Source organism: Silurus meridionalis, chromosome 7 (assembly GCF_014805685.1).
Source record: "Silurus meridionalis isolate SWU-2019-XX chromosome 7, ASM1480568v1, whole genome shotgun sequence".
NCBI classification, from domain to species: Eukaryota; Metazoa; Chordata; class Actinopteri; order Siluriformes; family Siluridae; genus Silurus; species Silurus meridionalis.
Genome location: NC_060890.1, coordinates 22,028,224 through 22,055,579, shown reverse-complemented (window position 1 = coordinate 22,055,579; position 27,356 = coordinate 22,028,224). Strand labels below are relative to the sequence as shown.

At 37.9% G+C, this 27,356-nt stretch overlaps 1 protein-coding gene across 6 annotated transcripts in view; it reads left to right on the top strand.

Annotated features, from left to right (window-relative positions):
- The first annotated feature begins 5,613 nt into the window (after positions 1–5,613).
- Positions 5,614–27,356, top strand: part of rgs7b (regulator of G protein signaling 7b) — a 151,157-nt gene continuing 129,414 nt past the window's right edge. For 2 of the 6 annotated variants that reach the window (XM_046854584.1, XM_046854588.1), the window contains exons 1-2: positions 5,614–5,740; positions 11,442–11,554. In XM_046854584.1, the coding sequence (XP_046710540.1) occupies positions 11,477–11,554 (78 nt within the window). In that variant the 5' untranslated portion in view covers positions 5,614–5,740; positions 11,442–11,476. Of the gene's footprint in view, positions 5,741–10,323; positions 10,434–10,594; positions 10,835–11,441; positions 11,555–27,356 lie in introns of those variants that run through there. The other 4 variants (XM_046854586.1, XM_046854587.1, XM_046854590.1 and 1 more) reach the window with 4 other exon arrangements.

Sequence of the window (27,356 nt, the reverse complement as noted above, 5' to 3'; positions counted from 1 at the left end):
TCCTTCTAGGATGACGGCCATGTAAACCGACTTGTTGCAGTGTGCGGCATATGGTCTGAGCACTGACGAGGAACTACTTCTTCTGCAACCTCTAAAGCAATGCTGCAGCACTTGAGTGTCTGCTTGTAGAAGAAGATTCTGCACCTGATGCACCGCACAAGGGCTTAAATTCTTTAATAGACCCTTGCGAGGTCTGTTCCGAGTGGAACCCTTCTTGGAAAACCTCTGTATGACCCTGGCCACTGTACTGTAACTCCATTTCAGGGTGTTCTCGATCTTCTTATAGCCTCGGCCATCTTTGTGGAGAGAAACAATTTAAATTCTCAAATCCTCAGAGTCTTTGTCATAAGGTGCCAAGGTGAACATCCAGTGGTCAGTATGAGAGAATTGTACTGAAAGCACCAAATTTTAACTGCTCTAATACAAAATGCACAAATTTGTATTGTCAAGCAGACAAAAACAGGAAAATGATGACTAGTGAGACATGTGGCCTTACATGGTTACACAACTTACAGCTGTTATCACTTACAGGGTGTACTCACTTTTATTGCCGGCTATTTTAAGAATAATGGCGGTATATTGAGTTATTTTCAGAGGAGAGTAAATCTGTACTGCTATACAAGCTGGATATTGACTACTCTAAAATATATCCAAGTTTCATTTCTTTAGTATTGTCTCTTAAGAAGATATAATAACATGGATAAGTGATATCACCCAAATGAGGATGGGTTCCCCTTTTGAGTCTGGTTCCTCTCAAGGTTTCTTCCTCATTACATCTAAGCGAGTTTTTCCTTTCCACAGTCACCATGGCTGCTCATGTCTGTTATTAAAAGCGCAATAGAAGTAAACTTTACTTGACTGGACAGTGGTCACACTTTAATGTTTCAGATCATCAAACTAATTTAAATATTAGTAAAAGATAACACAAGTAATCACAACAAAGGTTTTTAAATGAAGGTTTTTATTATTGAGGGGATAAAAAATCCAAAACTACATGCCCCGTGAAAAAGTGTTTGCCCCCATGTTAAAACTGTGGTTTATCACAAATGGCAAAAACATGGAACAGTGTAGACCCTTCCCAGAAGTGGCCAGACGACTAAAATTACCCCAAGAGCACAGCGACGACTCATCAAAGAGGTCACAAAAGACCCCACAACAACATCCAAAGAACTGCAGGCCTCACTTGCCTCAGTTAAGGTCAGTGTTCATGACTCCACTATAAGAAAGAGACTGGACAAATATAGTTTTCATGGCAGAGTTCCAAGATGAAAACTGCTGCTGATCAAAAAGAACACAAATGCTCGTCTCAGTTTTGCCAGAAAACATCTTTATAACCCCCAAGACTTTTGGGAAAATACTCTGTGGACTGCCATAAAAGGAACATCATACCAACAGTAAAATATGGTGGTGGTAGTGTGATGGTCTGAGGCTGTTTTGCTGCTTTAGGACCTGGAAGACTTCCTGTGATAAATGGCCATGAATTCTGAAGAATGAGAATGTCCATTGAAACATTGAGAAAGTCCAGCCATCTGTTCCTGACCTCAAGCTGAAGCGAACTTGGGTTCTGTAGCAGGACAATGATCCAAAAGCACACCAGAAAGTCCACCTCTTAATGCCTGAAGAAAAACTAAATTAAGACTTTGGAGTGGCCCAGTCAAAGTCCTGACCTGAATCCTATTGAGATGCTGTGGCATGACCTTAAAAAGGCTGTTCAACCAGTTATTTGGTTTGGGGAGCAAACACCTTTTTCACACAAGGCCATGTAGTTTTGGATTTTGTTTTCCCTCAATAATAAAAACCTTTATTTAAAAACTGCATGTTGTGTTCACTTGTGTTCTCTTTTACTAATATTTAAATTAGTTTAATGATCTGAAACATTAAAGTGCGACAAACATGCAAAAAAAAAAAAGGTTTATACCACTGTGTGTGTGTGTGTGTGTGTGTGTGTGTGTGTGTGTGTGTGTATATATATATATATATATATTACAGCGAATGCCTGATAAAAGCTATTAGTGCAACACAGGTAACGGAAAGTGTCGTTTCTTAAACATTGATGCCGGATGTGATTTTCTCTTGTAAGGAAACCTGTTAGTAATTTGTGGAACATAACGTGGCGAGTCGCCATAGCCACAAGCTGCACTTCTGTTCTTTCCCCCCAATAGAGAGCTGGTCCTTCTGTGGTACTTGAACATGAAAGATTGCATTTGGTAGTATAATGTGACTATGTTCTTTTGCTCTGATTTCTATTCACTAAGGGATTTATTGAGTAAATTATGTAGGCTAATCATTTGAGGAAAGGAAATCTGTCAAATAAATTTGCAAAAAAATATGCAAAGATGCATTGAAAAAAATAAATAATACGTAATAAATCAATAAAATGACATTTTTACATTAAAAAAAAAGCATGACTACAAAGAGCAGTTTGGAAAAACCACGACTATGGATTTTATAACGCATGCATGTCTAGTGAACTACGTAAAAGACAAAAAAAAAAAAAAAAACAGGAATTGCACGGTGACCAACTGTATGGTAGTTCTGTTGACAGGAGTCCGAATGTGACATGTTTGGCTCTAACAAAAGAACTTCTGTAAGATGTAGAAAAGGAGATACGTTAGCAGACTGCCTCACCCCCACAGTCAAATATGGAGGTGAAGGCTTCATAGTTTGGGGTTGTTTTAGAGCTCTGAAAGTTGGAGACTTATTATGGGTGGAAGGAATCCTGAACCAACATTACTATTTCACACTTCAAGCAGCATGCAATTCTGTCTGTATTGCAGCTAACGGGGACACTTTCATACATCCAAGCTCAGAGAGCAATCGATGAGTGTTCTCCATCATAGAATGGCCTGCCCAGTCAATGCACCTAAATCCGATTGAACTGCTCTGGGATGAACTGGATCACAAGGTCAGAAAGAAATCAAAATCTTCAGCAAGTTTTACAAGAGGCATAGCAAAGCACTTTAGCTGATTGTTTGGAGAAAAAATTATCCAGATTCTGAGTGTGTGTAAAGCTGTTATTCGTGCTAATGGAAGATTTTTCATCGAAAATAAAGTGTAACATCTGCACATTTATATATTTGTTTGTTTAAAGTGAATCTTCATACTGTAACATTACTGAGTTTATTGCAAAGAAACAAATGGGACCATGTGTCTGACCAGTACTGTAGTGAAACCCATCGATTAGGCAGACTTTGGCTGTCAGAGTTTTATTTGTCTACTTTTTCAACTGTCTGAATTTTTTTTCTTAAGCATCACGAAGTCATAGTTCCTTTTTTTTTAGGGGGCCTGTCTTACTTGTTTTTGTCTCTTGAGCTTATATTGCAACAGCCTGCAATATCTTTGTATGACATTTCAAACAAATGTTTCGAAAACTAAAAACTGAACATAACTAAAAAAAAATATGGCTTTGGATATTCAGGGAAATCGTTTTTACAGTAAAGAGAAATGATGTGTTGAAATGTGCCTTACTGGGGTTTGGACTGAGTTTGATAGAAGTGTTCTGAAAGCAGTATGACGAGGAAAAGAAAAAAATATTGCTTGGATTATTGTTTAATTACCAGATCAGTATGCAATTCTAATTTGCATCAGTGTATAATATGGGTTTACCTCCACCTCTTAAAAATGCTTAGGAATCTCTGCAAATCTTCTCCTAAAAGAAAACCTTGAACACTATCTTCTGAGGCTGTGGTTCGTCACCTTCTTTTCCCCTGGCCTTTCTGCCCTTGCCAGATATAATCTGTGCTTTGGAGGGGTGTGCCCCCGGGGGTTCAGCTTTATGTCCCCTTGTATTGATTTGTACTGAAGTAAATAGAATGTGAAGGACACTAGGGAGCCGGAGAAACATATGGTCCTGCCAAAGCTGCTCTTTCCCAAAAGGCCTCTGACAGGAAGGGGATCTGCGGTTACCTGGTGGCACAGGTGGCCACGAGGGAGGAAACGGAAAAGTGCGACATGTGGGAGCTCAACAGGCGTCGAATTTTAAACAGGGCTGAGTTTCAGCTCCGGATACTTCTGCGCTTCTATAAGTTTACTCGTAGTGAATATTTTCAATGGCTGAATACAAAACGTTTGAATAAAAAATATATGCTGAGTTTTGCATTAAACTCTTAATGCATAAGGGAAATTTATATACAGGTGAAGTAATAAAGACGACCAGGCATAATTTTATGACCACCTGCTTAATATTGTGTTGGTCGCCGGTTCCCCACTGTTCCTTCCTTAAAATCATCACATCGACTAGACGTCACAATTTGGCCCTCGTCGAACTCGCTCAAATCCACAGGTGCCATGATGAAGAGACCATCGGTGTTATTCAATCACTGGCCATAATGTTATAAGGTCAAAATATTATGCCTGATTGGTGTATGTACAACTGTCCAATATAAGGTTAGTATCATCACATTGCTGCGTAAGTGTTGCATAAACAACAAGTGTGGGCATGTGGTCTGTGTATTGCTTCATAACTATACAGTGAAATTCATCCTGATGTAATAATTATTAGAATCAAATCGAATGCTGAATCAGCGGTTATTCATTCATCTATAGTAAACATAATTTCCATCCCAAAAGAATGTTAACATGTTGAACACATACTATCATATTGCAGAGCACCATGCACATATTTGCACCCAGTAGCTCAGATAAACCAATCCACATACCAAAATGGGAGACAGAACGAAAGCTGAGAACCTGGCGGAGACCCACATGGACACATTGAATAACCTCAGTATATCCTCCATCAAAACCTCGAGCACAAACAGACTCTGGATTTGTGAAGGGGTGACCTGCACCTCCAGGCCTCTAATCAGCGCTGATGATTTCTTGGGCCATTCTTAAAAGACGGTACAGTTGTTTGCTTTGTCTTCAACTAATAGATGTCAGTAAACTCTTTCCGAAAACCATTAACTGTGTGATATATCTGTGATAGGCTTTTGATTGTTTAGTGGCTGCCAGCCCAGACTAGAGCAGTAGCTGAATCAGCAAGGCCATCATTTTTAATAGGAAGATGTCATCATGTTTAGGAGGTAATAAGACTAATGGGTTTATGGAAACTACTGATGGGTGACAAATCGGGTAATTCTTTGGAAGTTTTGCTGACATGAGTTAGGTCAATTTTAATTGTAAGGACCATGGCCAATCAGTAAAAAGTTCTGACTGGAAACCATTATTCTATGATCCTGATGGGTGTGGTTTCTTTTAAGATGGCTCCTCCGAAATATCCACATGGTACAATGAAACCTGTAGGGAGAGCTGTAGTTCGCCACTGTTGAGTCATTTACCCTTTACTCGGGATTAAAATATGCTTCTTTTGAAAATCTGAATAAAAGGATTCAAAAAAGAAAAACACAAAAAGGAGGAATAAAGCTAGAGCATTTAGCCAGAGTTTGTAAAAAATACAGAGTACAGTCCACACATTTTTTTGTTCAGCTAGTGGATTATGAACACAATCCAGCAACCCCACTTGAAAGCATGTTCAGTACACCGATTTCAATTCATCCACAGTTTGACTCTTAGGTGCCTTTAGCATCAGTTTCATGTGTTTCTTGTTTTTAGCTCATCAAGTTCATGATGATTAGGGGCTAAATGAAAGCAGGTGTGTTGGACCTGAAAACACTGAAATGTGCAAGTCATTGATACTCTGGAAAGGGTATGAAGTTCTGTTAAGGATTAGTACCCTAAGATAGTAAACTTGGTATTTTCTTCACGACTCCGAAGATAAAATAGAACAGAAAAGTTCCAGGTAAATTTTGATGTTTTGATGTTTTATGAAAACAGAAATTGGAGGGTGTTTGTAATCTCAGAAAACAAAATTTAAAAAATTGTTAAAAAAAAAAAAAAAAGTTCAGAAAAGGCACACATATGTCATTTTTAAGACACATAATCAATATTCTATGAATTTGTAACACTTTTGCATTGGTAGAATGGTGTTGCATGGCTTGCATTTGCATTTTTTTTCCATATTCTTTTTCTATATTTATGATTTAATCACACATGCATGTCAAACTTCTCTGCCCAATATGAAATTCATCAGTTTTTTTTTTTTACTGTCTGTGAGCTCAGATTTACTCCACAAAACTATTTAATAAAAAAGAATGCAAAGTTTTTAGCATGATATTTGGAGTTAAAACTGATGATAAAACTAATCTTCATGTATGTCATTTGATTGGAAGATTGTGTTGCTGATTTATTTGACCAAACTTAGAATATGAATGGGGCAGAGGTGTGAAGTAATGAAGTACAAAAACTTTATTACTGTACTTAAGTAGATTTTTCTGGTATCAATACTTCGCTATTTATTTTTTGGACAACTTTTTACTTTCACTCATTCCATTTTTTTACACAAATATCTGTACTTTCTTCTTCTTACATTTTTAAACCAGGCTTGTTACTTTAGTTTGAATCTATTTGGTGGCGTGATCAATATTTTGTCTTCTCACTGCATGCATTTTCAGTCCATCAAACTTTTTTTTTTCTTTTTGTCATTGTGCGGCTTTTTCAACCTACCACTGGTGTATCATATCCCGGCTATAACACACCACAGATGTAGGCTTTCCAACAAATCCTACGAACAACGAGCAAGGAAGAAGGCAACAAGAAGTCTGGGGGTAACGTAGATGAGACGGAGGGAGTCAGTGATGTAAACATGACTGAGAACAGAAACATTCCTGATCACCATCATCTTCTCTCTGCTTGTGTTCTATATGGTGGATGTACAGCCTGGACACTAAAACAGGTAGTAGTAATAGATACTTTTTACTTAGGTATATGCCAGAGCCCAAACTTCTTTACTTTAACTTGAGTGAAAAGGTGCAGTCAGAACTTCAACTTTTACCAGAGTCTTTTTAAACATGAGTATTTGTACTTCTACTAGAGTGAAGGATGTTTGTACTTTGCCATCTTTGAATGATGGTTATATCTAATAAAGTAAAAGAGGCACAGAACTCAACCTTGATTAAATCCTTTGTGTGATAGAGACAGCAGACTCAATATAATGCTATTAGTGCTATGTATAGAATACCATTTATGTAAAATGTCCAAAGAATATGTCTGGGAACAGTTACTAGCGTTGATTGCTTTGTTGCTCTGGAGTCTTGAGATCGAATTATTATAGAAGTTGTGTTTGACATCTTTGTGATTAAATTGGTTTTCTCTGGGTTTTCTGGCTTTTTCCACCTGCTAGTCGATAAACTGGCCCTACATATTGGTGAATGGTGCCAAGTAAAGGCCGATTGATAGCCAACCTAGCTATTGGTAAAATTCACTATGTTGATTAATCAGCATAATTTTGTTATGGATGCTGGATTAAAAAAAAACATAACACTCCATGTAAAATACATTGAGTCATGAAAATATGCTAAATGAAATAAGTATAAATTGCTCTTTTTCATACACCTGCAAAATCCTCCACTGCCTTTTAAATTTTTTTTCGACTGTCCCAAAATATTTGATTGATTAGCTCTGCTAAATTGCCTCTAAATCTGAATGACTGTGTAAATGAGTGTGTGCAATGGACCCACCTTGTGCCTGGTGTATTTCCATTGTTCCTGGGATAGGCTCCAGATTTTAAATGCCCAAAAAAACCTAAGGATTAAATTTAAATAAAAAAAGAATGAATAAACACCAAATGATCATGATTGTCTTCTAATGCTGCAATCATTAAATTAAGTGTACTGTAGTAGTCCTGCAGTTATGGTTTCATCTACTGAGCTTCTAAGTCCAAGTCCCAGGACAGCTAGGAAGCTCTTCCTGCCTGATTTGTTGCATTGGATAAATTTGTCTGCTAAAGCAAATTAAATGTAAATGTAATCCAATTGCTTAAAAAGTATGAATGACCCATATATATAAAGTGTCTTGAGGAACATTAAGCAAATGCAGGCAGCATTGATTACTCTTAAATTATTAGACACTGAATTAAGCTGTATACAGTAAACTGTATGCAGGTATGCATAAGATGTGTCTTTGGATAAGAGGATGCTGTTTACCCGTGTTTTGTGCATTTTTCGAAGTGTAAGTGGTCCAAACCCAAACTTTACGATTTGTAATTGAACCTTCTTTCAGTATTTTCCAAAGCCTTTCTAAGACTGGTAGTAAGCTGTATATTTCAGAGAATAAAACAAGTCCTTGGGGTGGTATTCTCACATTGACCACCCTTTTATTTGTGAAAGGTCACGTAGAACATGTAAAACTCCTTTAACAACCATTGTGAACATGCACTTGTTTTGCCTTTGGTGAATAGAGTTATACTTGCATATTCCTCTATTCTTTGAAACTGAACTGCTTTTGGTAGCACTACAGAAATTTCCTTCAAGATCTTCTTGCAAATGCATTATTTGTTTATTGGTTCTACAGCTCAGTCCTAGTTGCATATATAATGCATATCAAGCATACAGTTTGCTGCCAGTTAAATAAGCATCAAGGAAAGATAAGTTCTTGTATGAACAGAAGAAAGAATTAAAAACAGGCCAAGTGATAAAGGCATGTAGTCCAAGGTCAAGCATGAATCACTCCTTCATTTAATAATATATATAATTAGATATTACTTAAACCATGAAATATATTTCCGGTTTTCGTTCCCAGTTCAGTTTTATTTGCATCATAAATTTCGGATAAACACATTTTAAGTAAGTATAATATGTTATATGTCCAAACATTTGTATGCTTCTGACCATTATACCTATATACACCCATCAGGCATTTCATTATGGCCACCTGCCTAATATTGTGTCGGTCCCCCTTTTGCTGCCAAAACAGTTGTGACCCATCGAGCATCAACAGAATTAACTTCATCAATTTGAGCTACTGTTGCTGTTGAACCGGTTCACCACTGTTCCTTCCTTGGACCACTTTTGATAGATACTGACTGCTGCAAACCAGGAACATCCCACAAGAGCTGCAGTTTTTTTCTTACGCTTCCCCATTTTTCCTGCTTCTAACACATCAACTTTTACGACAAAATGATGACTTGCTGCCTAATATATCCCACCCACTAACAGGTGCCATGATTAAGAGAAAATCAGTTTTATTAACTAGGGGTGTAACGGGATGAACTGAAATGCTGAATTTGTCCCACATCTCCTCACCCAACATCAGTGCCTGATCTCATAATGCTCTTATAGCTGAATGGGTAAATTCTGACAGCCATGCTGTGTCCAGTGTTGTGATGCGCCTAGTATGGACATAAATAATGTCAGTGTCCCATAAGTGGCAGTTCTGTGATACAATATCAACTGCCATGTATGTGACACTGACATGATTTATGTCAGTACTAGGCGCATCACAACACTGCTGGAAACTGTGACACTGAAATATATATGAACTAAAAGTATATATGAAATAGAACTGACCGAGAAGTAAACCTTGTGGGACTCCTTGCATGACTGGAGTAAGAGAGGTGTAGTACTTATAGTGTCAGCTGTAAATTGTCATGTCAAGTCTAATAAGCCGGTCTGAGCTGAAGCTTGGGGAAACCACTGTCCTCCTCATCTGCAGGGAGGGGCTAAACGATTAAACCAATAAAAAACACTCACATAATGTAAAATCATATGTTTAGTTGGAAGCTGCTTTAGCTTGGAACACTGGGACATATCCCTGTCATCCTTCTCATAGAATTTGTAATGTTTATGGGTATTGTACTAATTTTAAAGAAAACTGTACTCTTCTTTGTGGGCTTTTATTGGTAATGTGTTACCTTCTATTTGTGGCATGTTATGTCTGGTGGACACCATTAAGGACTCTAAGGACAACTTTAGCAGAGAGATCACATAGGTGATCATGCAAATAGACACCATTTGAATGGTCCAGATTCCAGTTGTTTCTTTTGGTTTGATGAGAATGATTTTAGACAAACACAACATATAAATGAAACCATCTGGGAATGCTTTAATGGCTGATGGATTGTTTTGGAAGAATGTAGTGAAAAGCATCAGATTTCTCTTATTTGTCTCCATTGTTGGTTTTCCAGCAGGAATGATTATCTGATGTCCTTTTACAGTTCAAAAGTTTATTAGCTCAAGTGAGTTATGTGCTTTCTTCACACAGACCATAAAATGCTGGAAGAGTGTGTGTGTGTGTGTGTGTGTGTGTGTGTGTGTATATATATAATATATAATGAGAAAGAATCTAATGCCATCTTGAAAGCACAAGCTTCTGCAACCGAACCAGAAGATCTCAAGCTCCTGAAATGAACCCCAGGTCCAAGTTTTAATTTACAGTTCGGAACAGGAAATCGACAGGAACACTGTCATCGAGGCGTCCTTCCAATTCCTGGAGGGACATGTGATATGCAATTAGAGCTGACAGCTCGAGGGCTCTTCTCCATCACAGATCCAGCGGCACTTCTGTCATAATCTACAGCCCCGATGAGGATCCCGTCCCTGGTGACAGCTTGGATGGTGACTATATCTCGTAGAGCTCCAAGCGCGTGCATTCGCAACGTGAGTCGGCCACCGGTGCGCATATTGCTCTCGCGTGTGTGCGTGTGTGTGTGTGCGCGTGCTTTATTTTTCCATCATCATCATCATCATCACCATCACCACAAGAGCGGTAGGTACCATCGTTTTTATTAGGTCCCGGTTCTTGCGGTGGTGAAGCTCGTGCACCGGGCGCACGCAAAGACGACGGTGCGCGCTCACGTTAAACGCCGTTTCGGCTTCGAGGAGGGAGAAGTGATAGTTGGTTGTTTCGCGCGAGCGCCAAAAAAAAATAAAAGATAAATTCGCTCTTTTCCACATGCGAGATCTGTTCGGCGCCTGACCAAAAACAAAACGCACAAGCACCGCGAGATACAAAACGAAAAGGGGAGGGAGGGATCGCACGTCGTGCGCGACAGAAGCAGGTAAACCCGATTTATTTTTCAATCATTCTTATTATTATAATTTTTTTTTTCTTACGCCGTCTCGAGCGCCAGCAATTTTTGCGGAGCTGTCCGTGGTCCTGAAATCGCATTTTACGAGGACTAAAAAAAAACAAACAAACACATGCACTGCAGTGATGCATCCAATAGATGCACAAACAAGGATTAATTCCTGCAGCATGCATTTAAAACGCAACCCTGGTCATTGAACACGTTGCAGGTTGCGTCTTAGAGCGAATGCATTTCTGCATTTGGACATTTTAAAGATTTATTTTATTTTCCCGAAAGTGTTTGCATGCATTGACGTGTTCGTGCTCGGCAGTTTTGAGCGAGGGTTGATGTGATTATGGCTTTGCGTTGTGTGTAATTAGATCGCGCACACGTCTGACTGAATGTGTGGACAGATGGAGGAGGTTTGTTTGCAGCTTCCAGTCACTAAACAGTGATGTGGAGGAGTTTATTTAGCGTGAAATATTGCAGGGGGAATGAATTGCTAGATTGCATGACAGGACAAATTCTAACGTTAGACTATTATATAGCCATTTGTGGTTGCACAAGCCAATGGAATCTCTTTCTTTTGCTAATCCAGGAGCACTCAAGGCTGGCTGTTCATTACTGGGAGGCATGGCGCAGACTAACAGCTATGGACAGAGCAGCAATGGAGTAGCCGATGAGTCTCCCAACATGCTCATCTACAGAAAAGTAGGTCCCTTGGGTCTTGGTTTCTCTTCATTGCTCTATTAAGTGCTAAAATGAGTTCTCCTGGACACCAGCTGCCCACTTTAGCTGGATTTACTCTCCTGGTTGCTGACCTTTAGCTTTAATCTATTTAACTTTTGCAGTAATTTCCTATTTCATTAGTATAGGGCTATGGAGAAAATGCAAAGGCTTTCTCCAGCAGTGTATGTGTAAATATGTCCTGAATAGCCACAAGAAAAGATGATTTTTCTGGATTACTGGCCTGTTACTGGATTGATTAGGAGTGATGTGCACAGATGTCCGAGCCAAAGCCTGCCTCACAAACTTGTTTTATTCTTTTCCAAGCGCACTATAATGTGCCAGTAATAACTGACTGCCATGGCCGCGGCAGCTGTCATCAATCCTTAAGACCAAAACACTTTTGTGTGGACTAACCCTATTTTATTTACATTTTTATTAATGGCATTTAGCAGATGTCCTTATCCAGAGCAACCTAAATGTTTCCTCATTCATACAACTGTGGGTTAAGGTCTTTACTCAGGGGCCCAGGAGTGGCTGAGACTTGAACTCACAACCTTCAGATCCAAAGCCCAATGCCTTAACCACTAAGCTTTAATGGCTATTTTATATTGATTTATTACTTATTTGAAAAATTAAATGACACTTTTCTCAAATTAAATGTAGGAAATCAGCTGTCTCACTCTAAATCTTTTGCAAAGCGAGATGCTGCAGCAGTGCATTGTATTTCAGGTTGCCTATTATATACTTAAACTAGGGCTGTCAATTGATTAAAATATTTGATCGCGATTAACCGCATGATTGTCATGAGTTAACTTGTGATTAATTACAACTTAATCATATTTTTATCTGTTCTACATGTACCTTTAGTTGATACTTTTCAAGATTTTATTACTCAACATGGGCATGGACAAATATGGATGCTTTATGCAAATGTATGTTTATTATCAGTAAAAACAACCTCAACATAGAGCATGAAGACAAAATATTTTTGTAAATGTTTCATAGTAATTATGCCGTTTTAAATCAGGTAAGTCATCAGGACACCAAATGGAACTTTTGCTACAGTATGTTTCCACACGGACGGTTTTAATTGCCAGATGTGTGCATCAGTAAAACAAATGTTTAGTGATTAAAACGTATTTTTTGGCGGGGTTTTTTTTTTTTGTATTTGAGTAAATAAAGAACGTCGTGAATAAATGTGTGTTGCCTTAAAGGTTTTAATTTCGTCTCATATATTTATTTATATATTTAAAAATTATTAAACAGAAATGCGCACTGCATTAATTGTGCGTTAATAAAATTAGTGGTGTTAAAATAATTTTTGCGTTAACGCAGTTAAGCCCAATTTAAACATATGTGGTTTGCTTATTCATGTATCAGCAAATACATATTTGTGCAAATGCATGTTGTAACATCCACCAAATGACTGCTTTAAGGCATGAGTCCAGGGAGTGTAAATACATTGTGCAACTGCAGAAACATATGTGGGAAAATTTATTAGATATCTATCTATCTATCTCTTTTTCCATTAGTGACACTGTAGTTCATGCATAATTGTTTCAATGATTAAGTAGTTACTTGCTAATCTATTTTCTGAACAATGGAGATGTGCCTGGAATAAACCCTGGATGGGATGCCAGTCTGTCACAGGGCACATTGCACACACACCCATTCACACACTGCTTCATGACTAACTGCAGTTTGGAGTCACTGGTCATTATGCTGGCAAGAAAACCAGAGAACATGAAAGAATCCAGCTTGGACACTGAGAGGGTTGTGGAACCATACAAAAATGCAATTGAGTGACATACTTAAATACGAATAATGAAAAATATGTAGAGAAGAAAACTCTGTGGTGTTAATGAACAGGCTGAAGGGGTTCACCAGTGAGCTTTGATTTCTAAATGATAAACCATACATCATAGGTTCCCCCACCCTGCTCCAAGAGACCCTGCTCCTCCATGTAAATAGTTTTACATGTACTTACATGTACATCTATGGCATTTGGCCCTTATGCAGAATAGCTTACAATTATCTTACTTAGACACTAAACAGTTGAGGGTTGAGGATCCTTGCCCAACGGCTGAGCAGTGGCAGCTTGGTGGTGCTTGAATTTGCACTTCTGATCAGAAGTCCAACATCTTAACCACTGAGCTACCCTCCTTCCCTGCAATTACCAGCAATAAAACATCGACCCTAACTCACAAAATGCTGACTTAGCTGAATCTGGTGAATTGGGAGCAGGAAATGGGCTACTCCAGGAACAAGGTTTGGGAAACATACCCCATAACAGATCTAGCTAGATGATTAAACTGCGTGCCTAAAAGTGATATCTGTAAGCGCAGCGATAGCTTAGCGTTTTAGCTTCTGAGCTCCGTCTGCCAGAGAGTCTCGGGTGAGATCTTTAGAGAGGCCCTTAAGCCTTACCTGATCAACTCTGTGCTTGGATTAAATCACAAGGCAACCTGCAAAATTAGATTTTGAGTCTTCAGCTTGTTGAGTTACTTGGTGAGTAGACTCGATACTGACTCGGGACCGGTGGATGTGAAACTGCTTAAAAATATGTCAATGTTGCATTTTTCTTGCGATTATCTGGTACGTGCTTTAACCTTAGCGGTGCTCACATGTCCCAGCATTGATTTTTCTTCTTGTTAAGCTTAGGTGGATTTGTGAAAGGGGAAAATCTGACACAGCACATACATCATTTTCTGGAATGTACTCAATTACCAGTGGCTGTCATTCCAGATGTTGTGTTTACTGCACGGGAGATTCTTACATAAGGCTACTTATGTTTGATTACACTTTCATATATTTTTGCAGTATCACTTTGCTCATCCTGGTTCTGCACCTGATGTGTATATTTAACGTGTACTATTTTGTCTCATTCATGCTTGTTGTCATTTGTCTTTTACTGTAACTGTTTTCATACACTGAGGATTTACCATATTGTTTGCATATTGATTATCCTACATATTTCACATGATTTTTTATATATGGGTAAATTATGTATTAGATGACAGTAAGAGTTTGCTTGTACATGAATAAATCCCTTTCAAGTTCCCCTTTATACATTTACCAAAGGTGGGGGTTGTGTGTGTGTGTGTGTGTGTGTGTGTGTGTGTGTGTGTGTGTGTGTATGGAGGGGTTGGGTTTTGGATCATGCGTCAGTCAAATATCTCTAACTGAGAACAAAACCAGGTCCTGTTTCAGAAACATGACTTGATGTTGATGACATGATGTGTAACGAGCATGAATATAATGAATGGACAATTGGTGGACATACTGTGCCACCCAGATGAGGCTGAGTTCTCTTTGGAGTCTGGTTCCTCTTAAGGATTCTTTCTCATAACATCTCGTGGAGTTTTTTTTTCATGCCAACAGTCGATACTGGTTTGCTCATTAGGCATAAACTTAACCCTTACATACTTTTCAGGTCAAATTTTGACATTTGACAGTATTAAAAATATAGTAAATGTAATTCTTTTAGCCTGAGATTTGATGGCTTTTTTTAAACTGACCAAAAATACACAAAAAATATTATACTTTTGTACAGGTACTAAAATGTTTTGTACATTGAGGCTGTTCCTTGTCAGATTTGACCCATATCTATTAAAAAGGAAAATGGTGGGAATCTTGAAACTGTGCAGTACATGCCATGTTTTTTATGGGACAGTGGTTATAGTTTTCAAGGTGAAGATTAAAATTGTCCCAAGAACTGTCTGTGTTCCCACCACATTTTCCCAGGTTCCTGCAGAAACATGCATCTGTTTGCCTTTAAAGGGTCATGGGAGAATGCTTGTACATGGTTATATAATAAATATAAAGAATATTAAATCAGTTCTATAATGTTTTTGCCCATTTTACTTTCAATAAAGTATATATTTAAATCATTATGGCTGTTGCTTTATGTAAAACAGGACATCACATTGTGTGCCAGATGTTTTAGTCCAAAAAGCAGTGGTGTAAAACCTAAAAAAAAAGAACTACAGATCTTTTAAAAATGTATAAATACCCTTTTTTTTTTTTATTTTAAAGAGATCTATAGTTGATCATTTTGGTATAGACACTTATTATGAGGGTATTCTTGGCCCAGGCCAAAATTGACCCAGACCATACTGTGAATTCATGGAATATAAACAGTATAATTTATTTATCTCTGTAAAACTGCTTTGGGGCAATGCCCATTGTTAAAAACGCTATACAAATTGAAGAATTGAATTAAATGGAATATCAGTGGCACTGAAGCATCCAGGCAGGATTTGTTGGCAAAGACTTCACAAAGTGTGTGTGAAAGTCCATGCTGTTTCAAGCAGTTAATAAATGCGAAACAGGTGTGCATGATAAGAAATGGAGATGTACAGTATGTGTGGCGTCATGTGACTGACCAGGTGATGTACGTGTTGTTGATGAATTCTGGATTTGAGCTTTTTTTTTGCTATGGTATTTGCTAAGGATTCTGCGAGTTGCGACTTGGGATGCTCGTTGGCTCGTGACTGAGAGCTTGACTCAGATTGCTCATGATTTCTTTCATTAAGGGATATTCCAGAAAGTGTTTTTTGTCCAGACTAGACACGAGGGTACTGTTAGTCTAAAATTAATAACTGCCGTGTATGGTGGCTAATCTTAATTCAGAACACTATAATTATGCCAGTTATTTATGAAAGTCCTGACTGTTGTGTGAGAAGCTAATCGCCGTGAAAGGCTTTTAGCATCTACAATAAGATCACTGGACCAGTCACCACTACTGCACTTACGCTTCATTGTACGTGTATGTAGCAGAATTAGCCTCTGTAGAAAAAGGAAAGGGCATGGAGATTACTGTAATTAACCACTTATTTTAAACCGTGACAGCTGACAGTATTTTGGACTATGCTTTTTTTATGCCCTTATAGAGATTGCATTATGTTTTTCAGTAGATATGGACATAATGACTGTTACTCAAAAAGATATTCATGACTGGAATTGGAAAAAAAATAGATCTTGTTACTGACTATTTTGCGAATAAATCTAGAGGCAAGTCAGATTTTTGTGGATTTATTGACCTAAAGTCATAAATGATTTGGGCAATTTCTGTATTATGATATCCACCTCTGCTACATTTTAGTTTTTTTTATCTCCAGGAATAAGCAGAGCAACACCTAAGTAATGTTTGCGCAGGATAAGATGGGCATCTGGAAGAATTACGAGTGATAGGATTTGCGGGATTAAGTGTCTATATAATGTACACATTGTAGCCTTCCTCATATAGTATTCGTTTGTTTTTAGTTATTACTTTAATTCTGAAATGACTCTTTACCAAATAGCATATTTATAATTAGCGTTGTCTGCAAAGGGAAAGGGGCATTATCAAAGATGCCTTTAACCCCAATTATTTACCCTCCTCTCTTTGGGCAGATGGTACAGATGCCACAGACAGAAAAGTAGCTTTTTTTTTCCTGTGGCTGTTACTGCACTGAATAGCTAATCATAGAATGTCAACAAATACACTACTGCACTGTCACTTTCTGTCTATATTGCACTGCCTCGCTATGCACCGTTGCACCATCCATAGCTTATGTTTATCATTGCACTACTTTATATTCCACCCATATTTATTCTGTATATACTGTATCATTCACACATGTATGTACATATACTGTGTATATACAGAGAATAAATGAGTAGATTAATCACTCTCGTCTACATATGAATCCATATCCTCATTTAACTAGGGGGTAAAATGGTACATGTATATGTACCAAATTTTTGCGGTACAGAGCTTTCGGTTCGGTAAACACGTGTACTGGATGCAATCATTTTTACGTGCGGAACATCTAAGTTGATATGAGTTCCCTCAGAACGTATTAAGTGGCGGACCGCAAGTTTGTTTAGTCTCTGTCTCCCATTTGAAGTGCATTATTAAACTTGCCATGTTTTACTTGTTTTGCGTATGCATGGAAACACTGAAGAATCCATAGAGCTAGCATGTTCCGCTAGTCACTTCCTGGTTAGGTTAGAGTTTGATGTCCAGCTTCAAAAATTTCTCTTAAAAGGATAAAATTGTCAGGATTAAACTAAACTTTTTACCTTAAAAAAAGGTAAAATGTTAATGTTCACAAATGTTATTAATAATAGAGTTGATTAAAGTCAAGAAATTTGTTTTGCATTTCTTCCCCCTGACGTACCAAAAACGTACCGAACTGTTACATCCCTACATTCAACACATTGCTATTTATTCTAAATAGGGCACTGATGCACTTCTGGTTAGATGCTCACTGCATTTCATTGGCTCTGTACATGTACTTTGCACAATGACAGTAAAGTTGAATCTAATTTAATCTGATATTCTCGCACTTCTTGGAAATCTAGTAAAGCCATTACACCTACCAGTATTGAATTAAATTCAATTCAGTTGGAACAATTACTCGCAGAAATAAATAAATTATGAATACACACTTTAATGTCATAAATCATTCCCTATAAGTTTATCCTGAACAAGCTAGTGGAAAATAAAACCTCCCTGAAATGGTATGAGGATTGGTATTGGGTAATGGAAGGAAACCAGAGACTCTGAAAGGAAACCCAAACAGATACATAGGCACAGAAAGAAAAAGTCCACATAGACAGTAACCTGAGCTCAGGATCGAATAAATGGAATGGAACAGTACATGTCACATCTTTAGTGCAAAGCTATTGCTTTAAGCTTTATTACAATCACTTACTGTAGTGTGTCTTGATAATTAGTAAGTTATAAGCCCATCACATAATTGCAGAAGAAACTTGTGCACGATATCAAGTTTATAACCACCATATGCATCGTTAGTTCTTACCCAGAACTGTTCTTACCCAGCTCATGTATATCATAGAATTTCTTGGTGTGTTCAGGACTAAAAACTGTGAAATAGGATCCCACTCTCCCATAGGATACAATGGAATCTTTGATAACATTAAGATATACTGGAATGTTATATAGACGTTATATAGAGTGGGTATTGGTAAAGTTATAAGCTTCTGCCTAATCCCCGCTCCTTTTCAAACATTTTGTAATATATAACATATTATGGACATAGTTGTCTTTAGTGTTGTAACACATTTGTCGTGTTTTGTATATTTTGTGTAGTTTAGTTGAAATCCAACAACTTGTCCAATCATATCAGGAGAAAATCAGCTATATCAATAATAATTGCACTGCCTAGTTTCCCAAGGACATATATTCATGTAAATGGTTTTCTGAGTGATCTACAAAACCCATGCTGACTCTTATTATCTCAAGCTTTGTGTGCAAAACAGAAATCACAAATTCAGGTTCTATGCAATTTACAAATTGCAGCATTAAAATGGCATGACAAAACATTTATTGATTTGCCTGTTTGTTAGCTGACAGGTAGACGTGTGCAAAACAGGGGTTTGGAGTCTGTTGGATAGTTTTTATTGAAATAAACATAGCCACTGGGTGTTCAATTACTGTGGATGTTGGTGTGGGATTGTATAGGGAGCTGTTGTGATGTGGGTCCTAAAATAGTTGAGAATATTCAAGAATTATGGTCGAAGACAAAAAAAAGAAATAATGTACACTGGATTTAATATAAATTCCCTCTCATGGTAACTGGTACTATACAGGTATTATTTCTAACAAATACACCTTACAGTTAATCCTAGTGCTTCAGTCACTTGGGCCAAACAAAAAGGAGAAATACATGTCTAAAACTATTCCTTACTTCGCTATGATGACAAAACCAAATAAAACAGATTGTGATCCTTATACGCTTTCCTCTAAAGTACTGATTCCATTGTAACTACTAGATAAGTTCCTGAATTTGTGTTTTCCTGACACACTACTCCTATACCTCTTTTGAATAAACATGTTTAAGAGCATAATGGAAACACTAAAGGGGGGGATAAACTTTTGTTGAGTTGCAAGATGAGTGTTAGCTATTTCGCTAAGTAAAATGTTGCTAATGTTAGCATTGCTCACATTGCTGCTGAGACAAAATTCATAAATGCAGCTAGGTAACAAGGCTACAAGGCAGCATGAGACGATAAGTCCTCTGTATGCAGTCAAGTATACTTGTATTAGTGCAGATGTTTATTCATTTGAATTCAATTCCTAATTTTTTTTTGTATAGCACTTTTAACAACGGACAGTGTCCCAAAGCAGCTGAAGCTTCATAAAGAGACTCTATAAGGAAGAAACCTTGAGATGAACCAGACTCAAAAGAGAACCCATTCTCATCTGGGTGCCACCGAATGCCTATTCATTACAGTTCCATCATTGTTGAGGTGTTCAGTGATGGTTTCCTAAATGTAGTACTGTTCATGCAAGCTGCAATCCCGAGCCATTCTAGCAGACTGTTGATATTAGTTACAGTCCAAATCCATCCTCATGATTCTTGGGTTGCTCAGTAACTTCATGGATCTTTAGGCTGTTCATGTGAAAACATCCCCAGCTTTACAGAGTGGCCTCCAATTGACGAGAACTCCACCTATAGGTAGGATGTCTGGATGAATCAGGGGGATTTGAAGTAAAGAAAGACATAGGAACACTGGCTACTGGCACCCCAGCAGCATGTTTAACTCCACTAGAGAGAGAAGGAGAGTAGAGTGTCAGCATGGAGAGAGAAATAAAAATTAAGTATAAATGTTAAAGACACTATAAAGTGTGATCAGAGTGAAAGTAGGGATTCCGGCCATTTTGACTCCTTTTTGGTTAAGTAATTATACACATAATTTCCCATATAACAAGAATAATATACTAATAGAGTTGAACACATTAATTCACAGACTTTTTGTCTTTATTGGGGTATATTCAACCCCAGACCAAATATCACAGTGGCTAGAGAGCAGCTAGGATTGTGACCTTGATGGTGTTACAGGGCCTGAGGGAGGATTGGGAGAAAATGAATGGGGGTAATCCTGAGATTAAACCACAGTGCTGACACTTTAGGCACTGTGTCTGCTTTTGCCAGTTGCCTGTGTCCTACTTTCTTCCATGGATGAATAAATATCACTACCACCACCCATTATAATAACCACAGTGATCCGATTCACCTTCAGTGTCTTTTTCATGCTGCACCTCAATCCGGTTCTATCAAATCCTGTTCATGTGACGTACACGAGAGCTATGTGTATCTGGGGCTGAGGCCTAAAATTAAAGTAGCTGCTGAATATTTTAGCGCCTGCATTACTCAGCCTGGGCCTACACTGGAAAATCACAGCTGTCCCACTTCTCGGTTTCTTCCTCTACATCCATAGTATGGAAATGCAGTGGATGTTGTCAGTACCGTTGTTGTTTGTTGTTATTGTTGTGGTTCACGAGAAGTTTCACTGACTGACTGGCACGATACTTTTATGAATCGAACTCCAAACGCTGAAGCCAAGCTCGAGTAAGGTGACTGATTGCATGCTGGTGTAATTGATTCATTTTGTCTGCTAATTTCCTTTCTGGGGGATTTCAAATGCAGATAAAGAGGCGGTGTGTGATATGACCTAGATTCCTGCTTTGTGAAAAGTGAGGAGTCTATGTCTAGGATTAGCTTGGAATTCCTAATCAGTACTAAAATCAAAATAAATATTTAATAATAATGCAAAATGCAAGGGAAAAAAACAATTTGGTACGTACTGATAAAATAAAATAGACTTTTGGTCAGATTGTTTGTTTTTTGTAACAGCTTGTTTTATTTCTCTTATAGTGCAGGAATTCGTCAATAGTTTCATTTTGTTTTATTGAAGTAAGATTCATCATGCATTTAAAATATTCATAGTAATATTTAGTCTATTGAAATAGAATGTCTGTGAAGCAGTTTAGTGCAGGCAAGCACTTGAGTTATGGTGCAAACTGAGACCACAGTGGCTCTTTTTTGCTGTTCAGTTGACTTTTGCAGGGATCCCGTACACTTCTGTTACATATTACTCTGATAGTGTCAACATTGCAATTAAGGTCTATTCTTTTCTCAAATGTCATAAGCATATAACATTACACATTCTTATTCTGTTATAATCTTTACATTTCTTTTCATTTGCAAAAACGTGTCTGGAGGATGGTGGCTCCACATTGTTTGGTGGATCCACATTATGTGGTGAATAGTGGAACCACATTGTCTGCTGTATCCACAGTGTATGGTGGATGCACATTGTCTGCTGGATCCACAGTGTCTGGTGAATGGTGGATCTACAGTGTCTGGTGAATGGTGGATCCACATTGTCTGGTGGATGGTAGATACACATTGTCTGCTGGATCCATGTTGTCTAGTGGATCCACAGTGTCTGGTGAATGGTGGATCCACATTGTCAGGTAGATGGTGGATCCACATTGTCAGGTGGATGGTGTATACACATATTCTGGTGGATCCACAGTGTCTGGTGAATGTTGGACCCACATTGTCTGCTGGATCCACAGTATCTGGTCAATAGTGGATCCACATTGTCAGGTAGATGGTGGATCCACATTGTCAGGTGGATGGTGTATACACATTTTCTGCTGGATCCACAGCGTCTGGTGACACAAAAGCAGAGACGCTCATAATAAGCATTTCATCCCACGATCATGATGAGGTTAATTGTAATTCTGTGTGCTTTAAGTGTAATAAAATATAGTTTTATGTCTTTTTGACTGGCAGTATGTCACACACAGGGGGTTTCAAATGTCAACAAGTCAAGAATCATCTGTTAAAAGGACTTGGCTTTGGTTCTGTCAAACACATTAACATGAGTAATGAGCTGTAAAATCGGCAGCATACACAAATAGCACGGATTCGTTTATGTTATGCTGATGGGATACGACAAGCTTCTATTTTTCATTAGCTTCTAGCTGGGATGTTGTTGCTCATCCTAACGTTGAGCAGGATTGAGAAATTCACTTTGTGGCTTTGAATCGAGGGGGTTTGTGTGTGTGTGTGTGTGTGTGTGTGTGTTGTGGCTGTAAGGAGATCTATTGGAGTTCAGTTCCCTGCAATTACAAGCACAAAAGCTGAAGTCTCGCCTTCATTCAGATCAAAGAGCGCCGGTTTGCTCGTCTCGCTTCAGAGCAACACTTAACCTATTGCTGTGTTAAAAGCAATTGCTGATATATTAGAGGGCTGAGAAAATTCAAACCAACAACTGTTGCTTTCTGTTCTCTTTCACAAGCACATACACATGCTCTATTTGAAAAAGTATCTTATACTCCTTGCACTTTTTAAATGTTTTTTCTGAATTCTTTTTTAGAGAAAAAGAAGCTCAGATTTCCTCAGTTACAGAGACCAGGGGAGTGTGTATCAGCCCTGTATAAGCTTTATGAATTTTCTGCAAAACCCCAAGCCTTGGCATTTTGGTTTATGGTTCCAATAAGTCAGAGGCATGTGTATGTTGTTGAATGTAAAGAGTCTGGTCTCTGTCTTGTGTATCTTTAATAATGGATAATGGAATTGGTTAGACACACAGCCTCAAAATAAACAAAGTCTTTTTAAAGTGTGAGTTTGCCCCCATATTATGTCTGGGAAATAAATCTCCTCCAGGTCAAAATCAAAATACAAATAAAATTGAGTTAGAATATACAGTACAGACCAAAAGTTTGGACACACCTTCTCATTCAAAGAGTTTTCTTTATTTTCATGACTATGAAAATTGTAGAGTCACACTGAAGGCATCAAGGGCTATTTGACCAAGAAGGAGAGTGATGGGGTGCTGCGCCAGATGACCTGGCCTCCACAGTCACCGGACCTGAACCCAATCGAGATGGTTTAGGGGTGAGCTGGACCACAGAGTGAAGGCAAAAGGGCCAACAAGTGCCAAGCATCTCTCGGGGAACTCCTTCAAGACTGTTGGAAGACCATTTCAGATGACTACCTCTTGAAGCTCATCAAGAGAATGCCAAGAGTGTGCAAAGCAGTAATCAAAGCAAAAGGTGGCTACTTTGAAGAACCTAGAATATGACATTTTTCAGTTGTTTCACACTTTTTTGTTATGTATATAATTCCATATATAATTCCACGTGTTCATTCATAGTTTTGATGCCTTCAGTGTGAATCTACAATTTTCATAGTCATGAAAATAAAGAAAACTCTTTGAATGAGAGGTGTGTCCAAACTTTTGGTCTGTACTGTATTTAGTTGAATAATAACATTTGTATACACATGGATTAGTAGAAAAAAGTATATAACATTTTATTTTTAAGCCAAGATAAAATTTGATTAATCATAGCTCAGCAAAAACATTTCCTTCCCATTTAGACCAATAAGAAAAGGAAGAGGTGGGGCTTAGCAATAAGCAGACTGACTTTAGAATTAAAGAGAAACACACATAAGGTGCTAATAGTGTTTTTTAATTCAGCCTGTGAGGAAGACACTGATCACTGAGCTGGTGATTGTGTGTGTGATCAGTCAATTTGTGTGTGTGTGTGTGTGTGTGTGTGTGTGTGTGTGATCAGTCAATTTGTGTGTGTGTGTGTGTTTAGTGAATAGGTGTGCGTATGATAACTGAACAGGTGTGCATGATTTGTGTGTGTGTGTGTGTGTGTGTGTGTGTGTGTGTGTGTGTGTGTGTGTGTGTGTGTGAGATTGGTGAACTGGTGGGTATAATCACTAAAAGATGTGCATAATCCCTGAACAGGTGTGTGTGTGATCAGTAATTTTGAACTGTGTAATTAGTGAACAGGTGTGTAATCGGTGAACGTGTGTGATTAGTGAACAGGTGTGTGTGTGTGAGATCAGTAATTTGGAGTGTGTGATAAGTGAACAGGTGTGTAATTAGTGAACGTGTGTGTGTGTGTGTGTGTGTGTGTGTGTGTGTGTGTGTGTGTGTGAGATTGGTGAACTGGTGGGTATAATCACTAAAAAATGTGCATAATCCCTGAACAGGTGTGTGTGTGATCAGTAATTTTGAACTGTGTAATTAGTGAACAGGTGTGTAATCGGTGAACGTGTGTGATTAGTGAACAGGTGTGTGTGTGTGAGATCAGTAATTTGGAGTGTGTGATAAGTGAACAGGTGTGTAATTAGTGAACGTGTGTGTGTGTGTGTGTGTGTGTGTGTGTGTGTGTGTGTGTGTGTGATTAGTGAACAGGTGTGTATAATCACTGAATAGGGTAGTAGGTCATGCTCTGATTAGTAAGCATGTAAATGTGACAGTCTGTTCGTGGGAAATGTAGTCCCTGACATCCATACTGGCATGTTGTGTATATTCTGAGAAGTTCTTGAAGACTGTTGAGGACTGTCTGATGCGTTCGTCAAAATCAAATGTAAAGTTCTAAAGGAAACCTCACCCTAAAAAACATGTTTATATTGACATGTTTCAGATTTGTTTAGAGCATCTGGTGCTAACGTGTTTGTTGATGCTGTATTAGTATTCAATCCTTATTCCTGTTATTACGAGTATGATGATAATTGTAGTATAGAGATTTACAGATGTGAAGATCAGAAAATTGAGCAAAAAGACAAAAGTGCTGCTGAATCAATTTCTTTATATAAAGATGAAACCAGGCAACCAGCCAATATTAGCCTTTAATCTTCCAGGTTATAAATATTTGTAGGTGTGCTTGTTGTTTTGTATTTTGCTGCTTTCAGCTGGTTGATCTGGATAAGATTTAGTTCACCTTGTAATAAAGCCTAGTGACTTAAATGCTAAACAATGCAGGGATTAATGGCCAGAAAAAAGAAAAATCAAGCAGTCAGAAGTCAGATAATAAACCTGGAAGATGCCTGATTTGGGGTCACTCTGTTATAATGGTTTGTGTGAGCAGGTTTTAGTTTGACAGTGTTTGGTAAGAGAAGACGTGTGTTCCAAAGGAGTATATGACCCACTCAAAAACTCCTCATAAAGCTTTTATAAAGGCATATTCCAAAAAGGTGGCAGCTATTCCAATGAATACTTTTGATATTTTAATGAAAACATGTAAATTATTCAAATGCTGTCGAAATTAACACCTTAACGCATTAAAGCAGATTCATTTTAATGGCACTAATTTTACTAACCCGAGATTGATCCAGTGCCGATTTCTGTTTGACAATTTTTATTAAAAATATGAATAAATATAAAAGAGGCAAAATTAAAACCTTCAACGCAAAACACATTTATTCCCAATGTCCTTTCTTTTCTCAGATATTAAACAAATTTTTTTATTACTGAACATTTGTTTTACTGATGCGCCAAGTCTCAAATCAAACACCAAAATCCGCCATGATGCACACATCCGGCAATTAAAAGCGTCCGTGTGGAAACATAGCAAAACTTCCATTTGGTGTCCCTTTAAAACTATAAAAAAAGAAAAATTATTCCATATGTGTATAAGACATGAACAACTTGGAACCATCTTGGAAACATGTCTATGTTCTTTATGCTCTTTGGTTTCACTAATACAGTAAAACCCTGTTGTACGAGCAACCTATAGTACGAGCAAACGGAGATACGAGCAACCTTGCTTGCAAAATTTTACCCTATTTCACGAGCAAATTTCGAAGGCACGAGCAAACCCACGCTGCCGGTTCCCCGTTTTCGGCCTAGGGTCGCATCAGTCACTTAGTTTATGACATTTTGCTCGGTCACTCTAGTTGTTCAGTGCAGCAAAAACTTAACTTCTTTTAGTTTTATATTTTTATTTCACTAAAAATCTTGAAAAATGTCTCCCAAGAAAATTAGTGATGGTGCTGCGAAAACGAAGTAAATAGAATTACCATGGAAACCGAGGAGGTTACGAGGTTATGCGGTGTATTTGTTTGTTAAAATAGGCTCATTTTTGAAAATAAGCGATCGAATGAGGTCTCGGAACGGATTAAATCGCTTTAACGTTCATTCTTATGGGGAAAATCAGTTTGAACGTACGAGTAAATGGACCTACGAGCAATTTTCAAGATTGAATTATGCTTGTACAACAGGGTTTCACTGTAATAAACATACATTTGCATAAAGCATTCATATTTGTCCATGCCCATGCTGATTAGAGTATTGAAACTTAAAAAGTTTTTAATTAAGGTGTATTTAGAACAGATAAAAATGTTATTCATTTGCGAATAATCACGAGTTAACAAATGACAATCATGCGATTAATTACAATTTAAAAAACGTAAGCAATTGACAGTCCGAATAATATTGGCACCCAGTCAAACTAAAAGCTTCAGTTTTATAAATATAATCCTCAATTGCTCATCATATGCTCACCTCTGAGGCTCTAAGACTCTGTTATCCCACAAACTCAGCCAGTTGGAGATTGTTATGCTCTCTTGCCATTAGATATTTTTAGCTCTCCAGTTGGAATGAGGCAGTTTCCACTGTAGCCTCCAATTCATGGAATCTTATTTTGTTTTCTGATGTTGTAGTCTATCCACTCGATATGCTGCATGTTCTGAGATGCCCTTCTGCTCACTGGGATTGTACAGAGTAGTTGAGTTTCCTCTCAGCACAAACCAATCTGACCATTCTCCTCTGACTTCTTTCATCAACAATCTATTTCTAGTTCTCTGTGGATGATTTTGCTTTTCTGTGTAAACTCTAGAAACTGTTGATTGAGTAAGAGTGAGAGAGAATAAAAAAGAGAATGCATCATCATTATGTGACTTTGATGTACCAGAAGGATATTGAGTAGTGATGGGAGGACGGATCATTTTAGTCACTTGGCTCTTTGACTATGGTTAATTTTGATGATTCTTTAATCTTAAATTGAGTCATTTAGTTTGATAATAGTCATTTCGTTTTATAAAAGTAATTTTGTTGACCCGAAATAATATGAAATGTTACTTTCATAATTATTGTTACAATAATGTCAATATCCGCACCACAAAATCCTGATCTGATGCATTGGGTAGCATCTTGTAGCAATAATGTCAAGATTCAGACA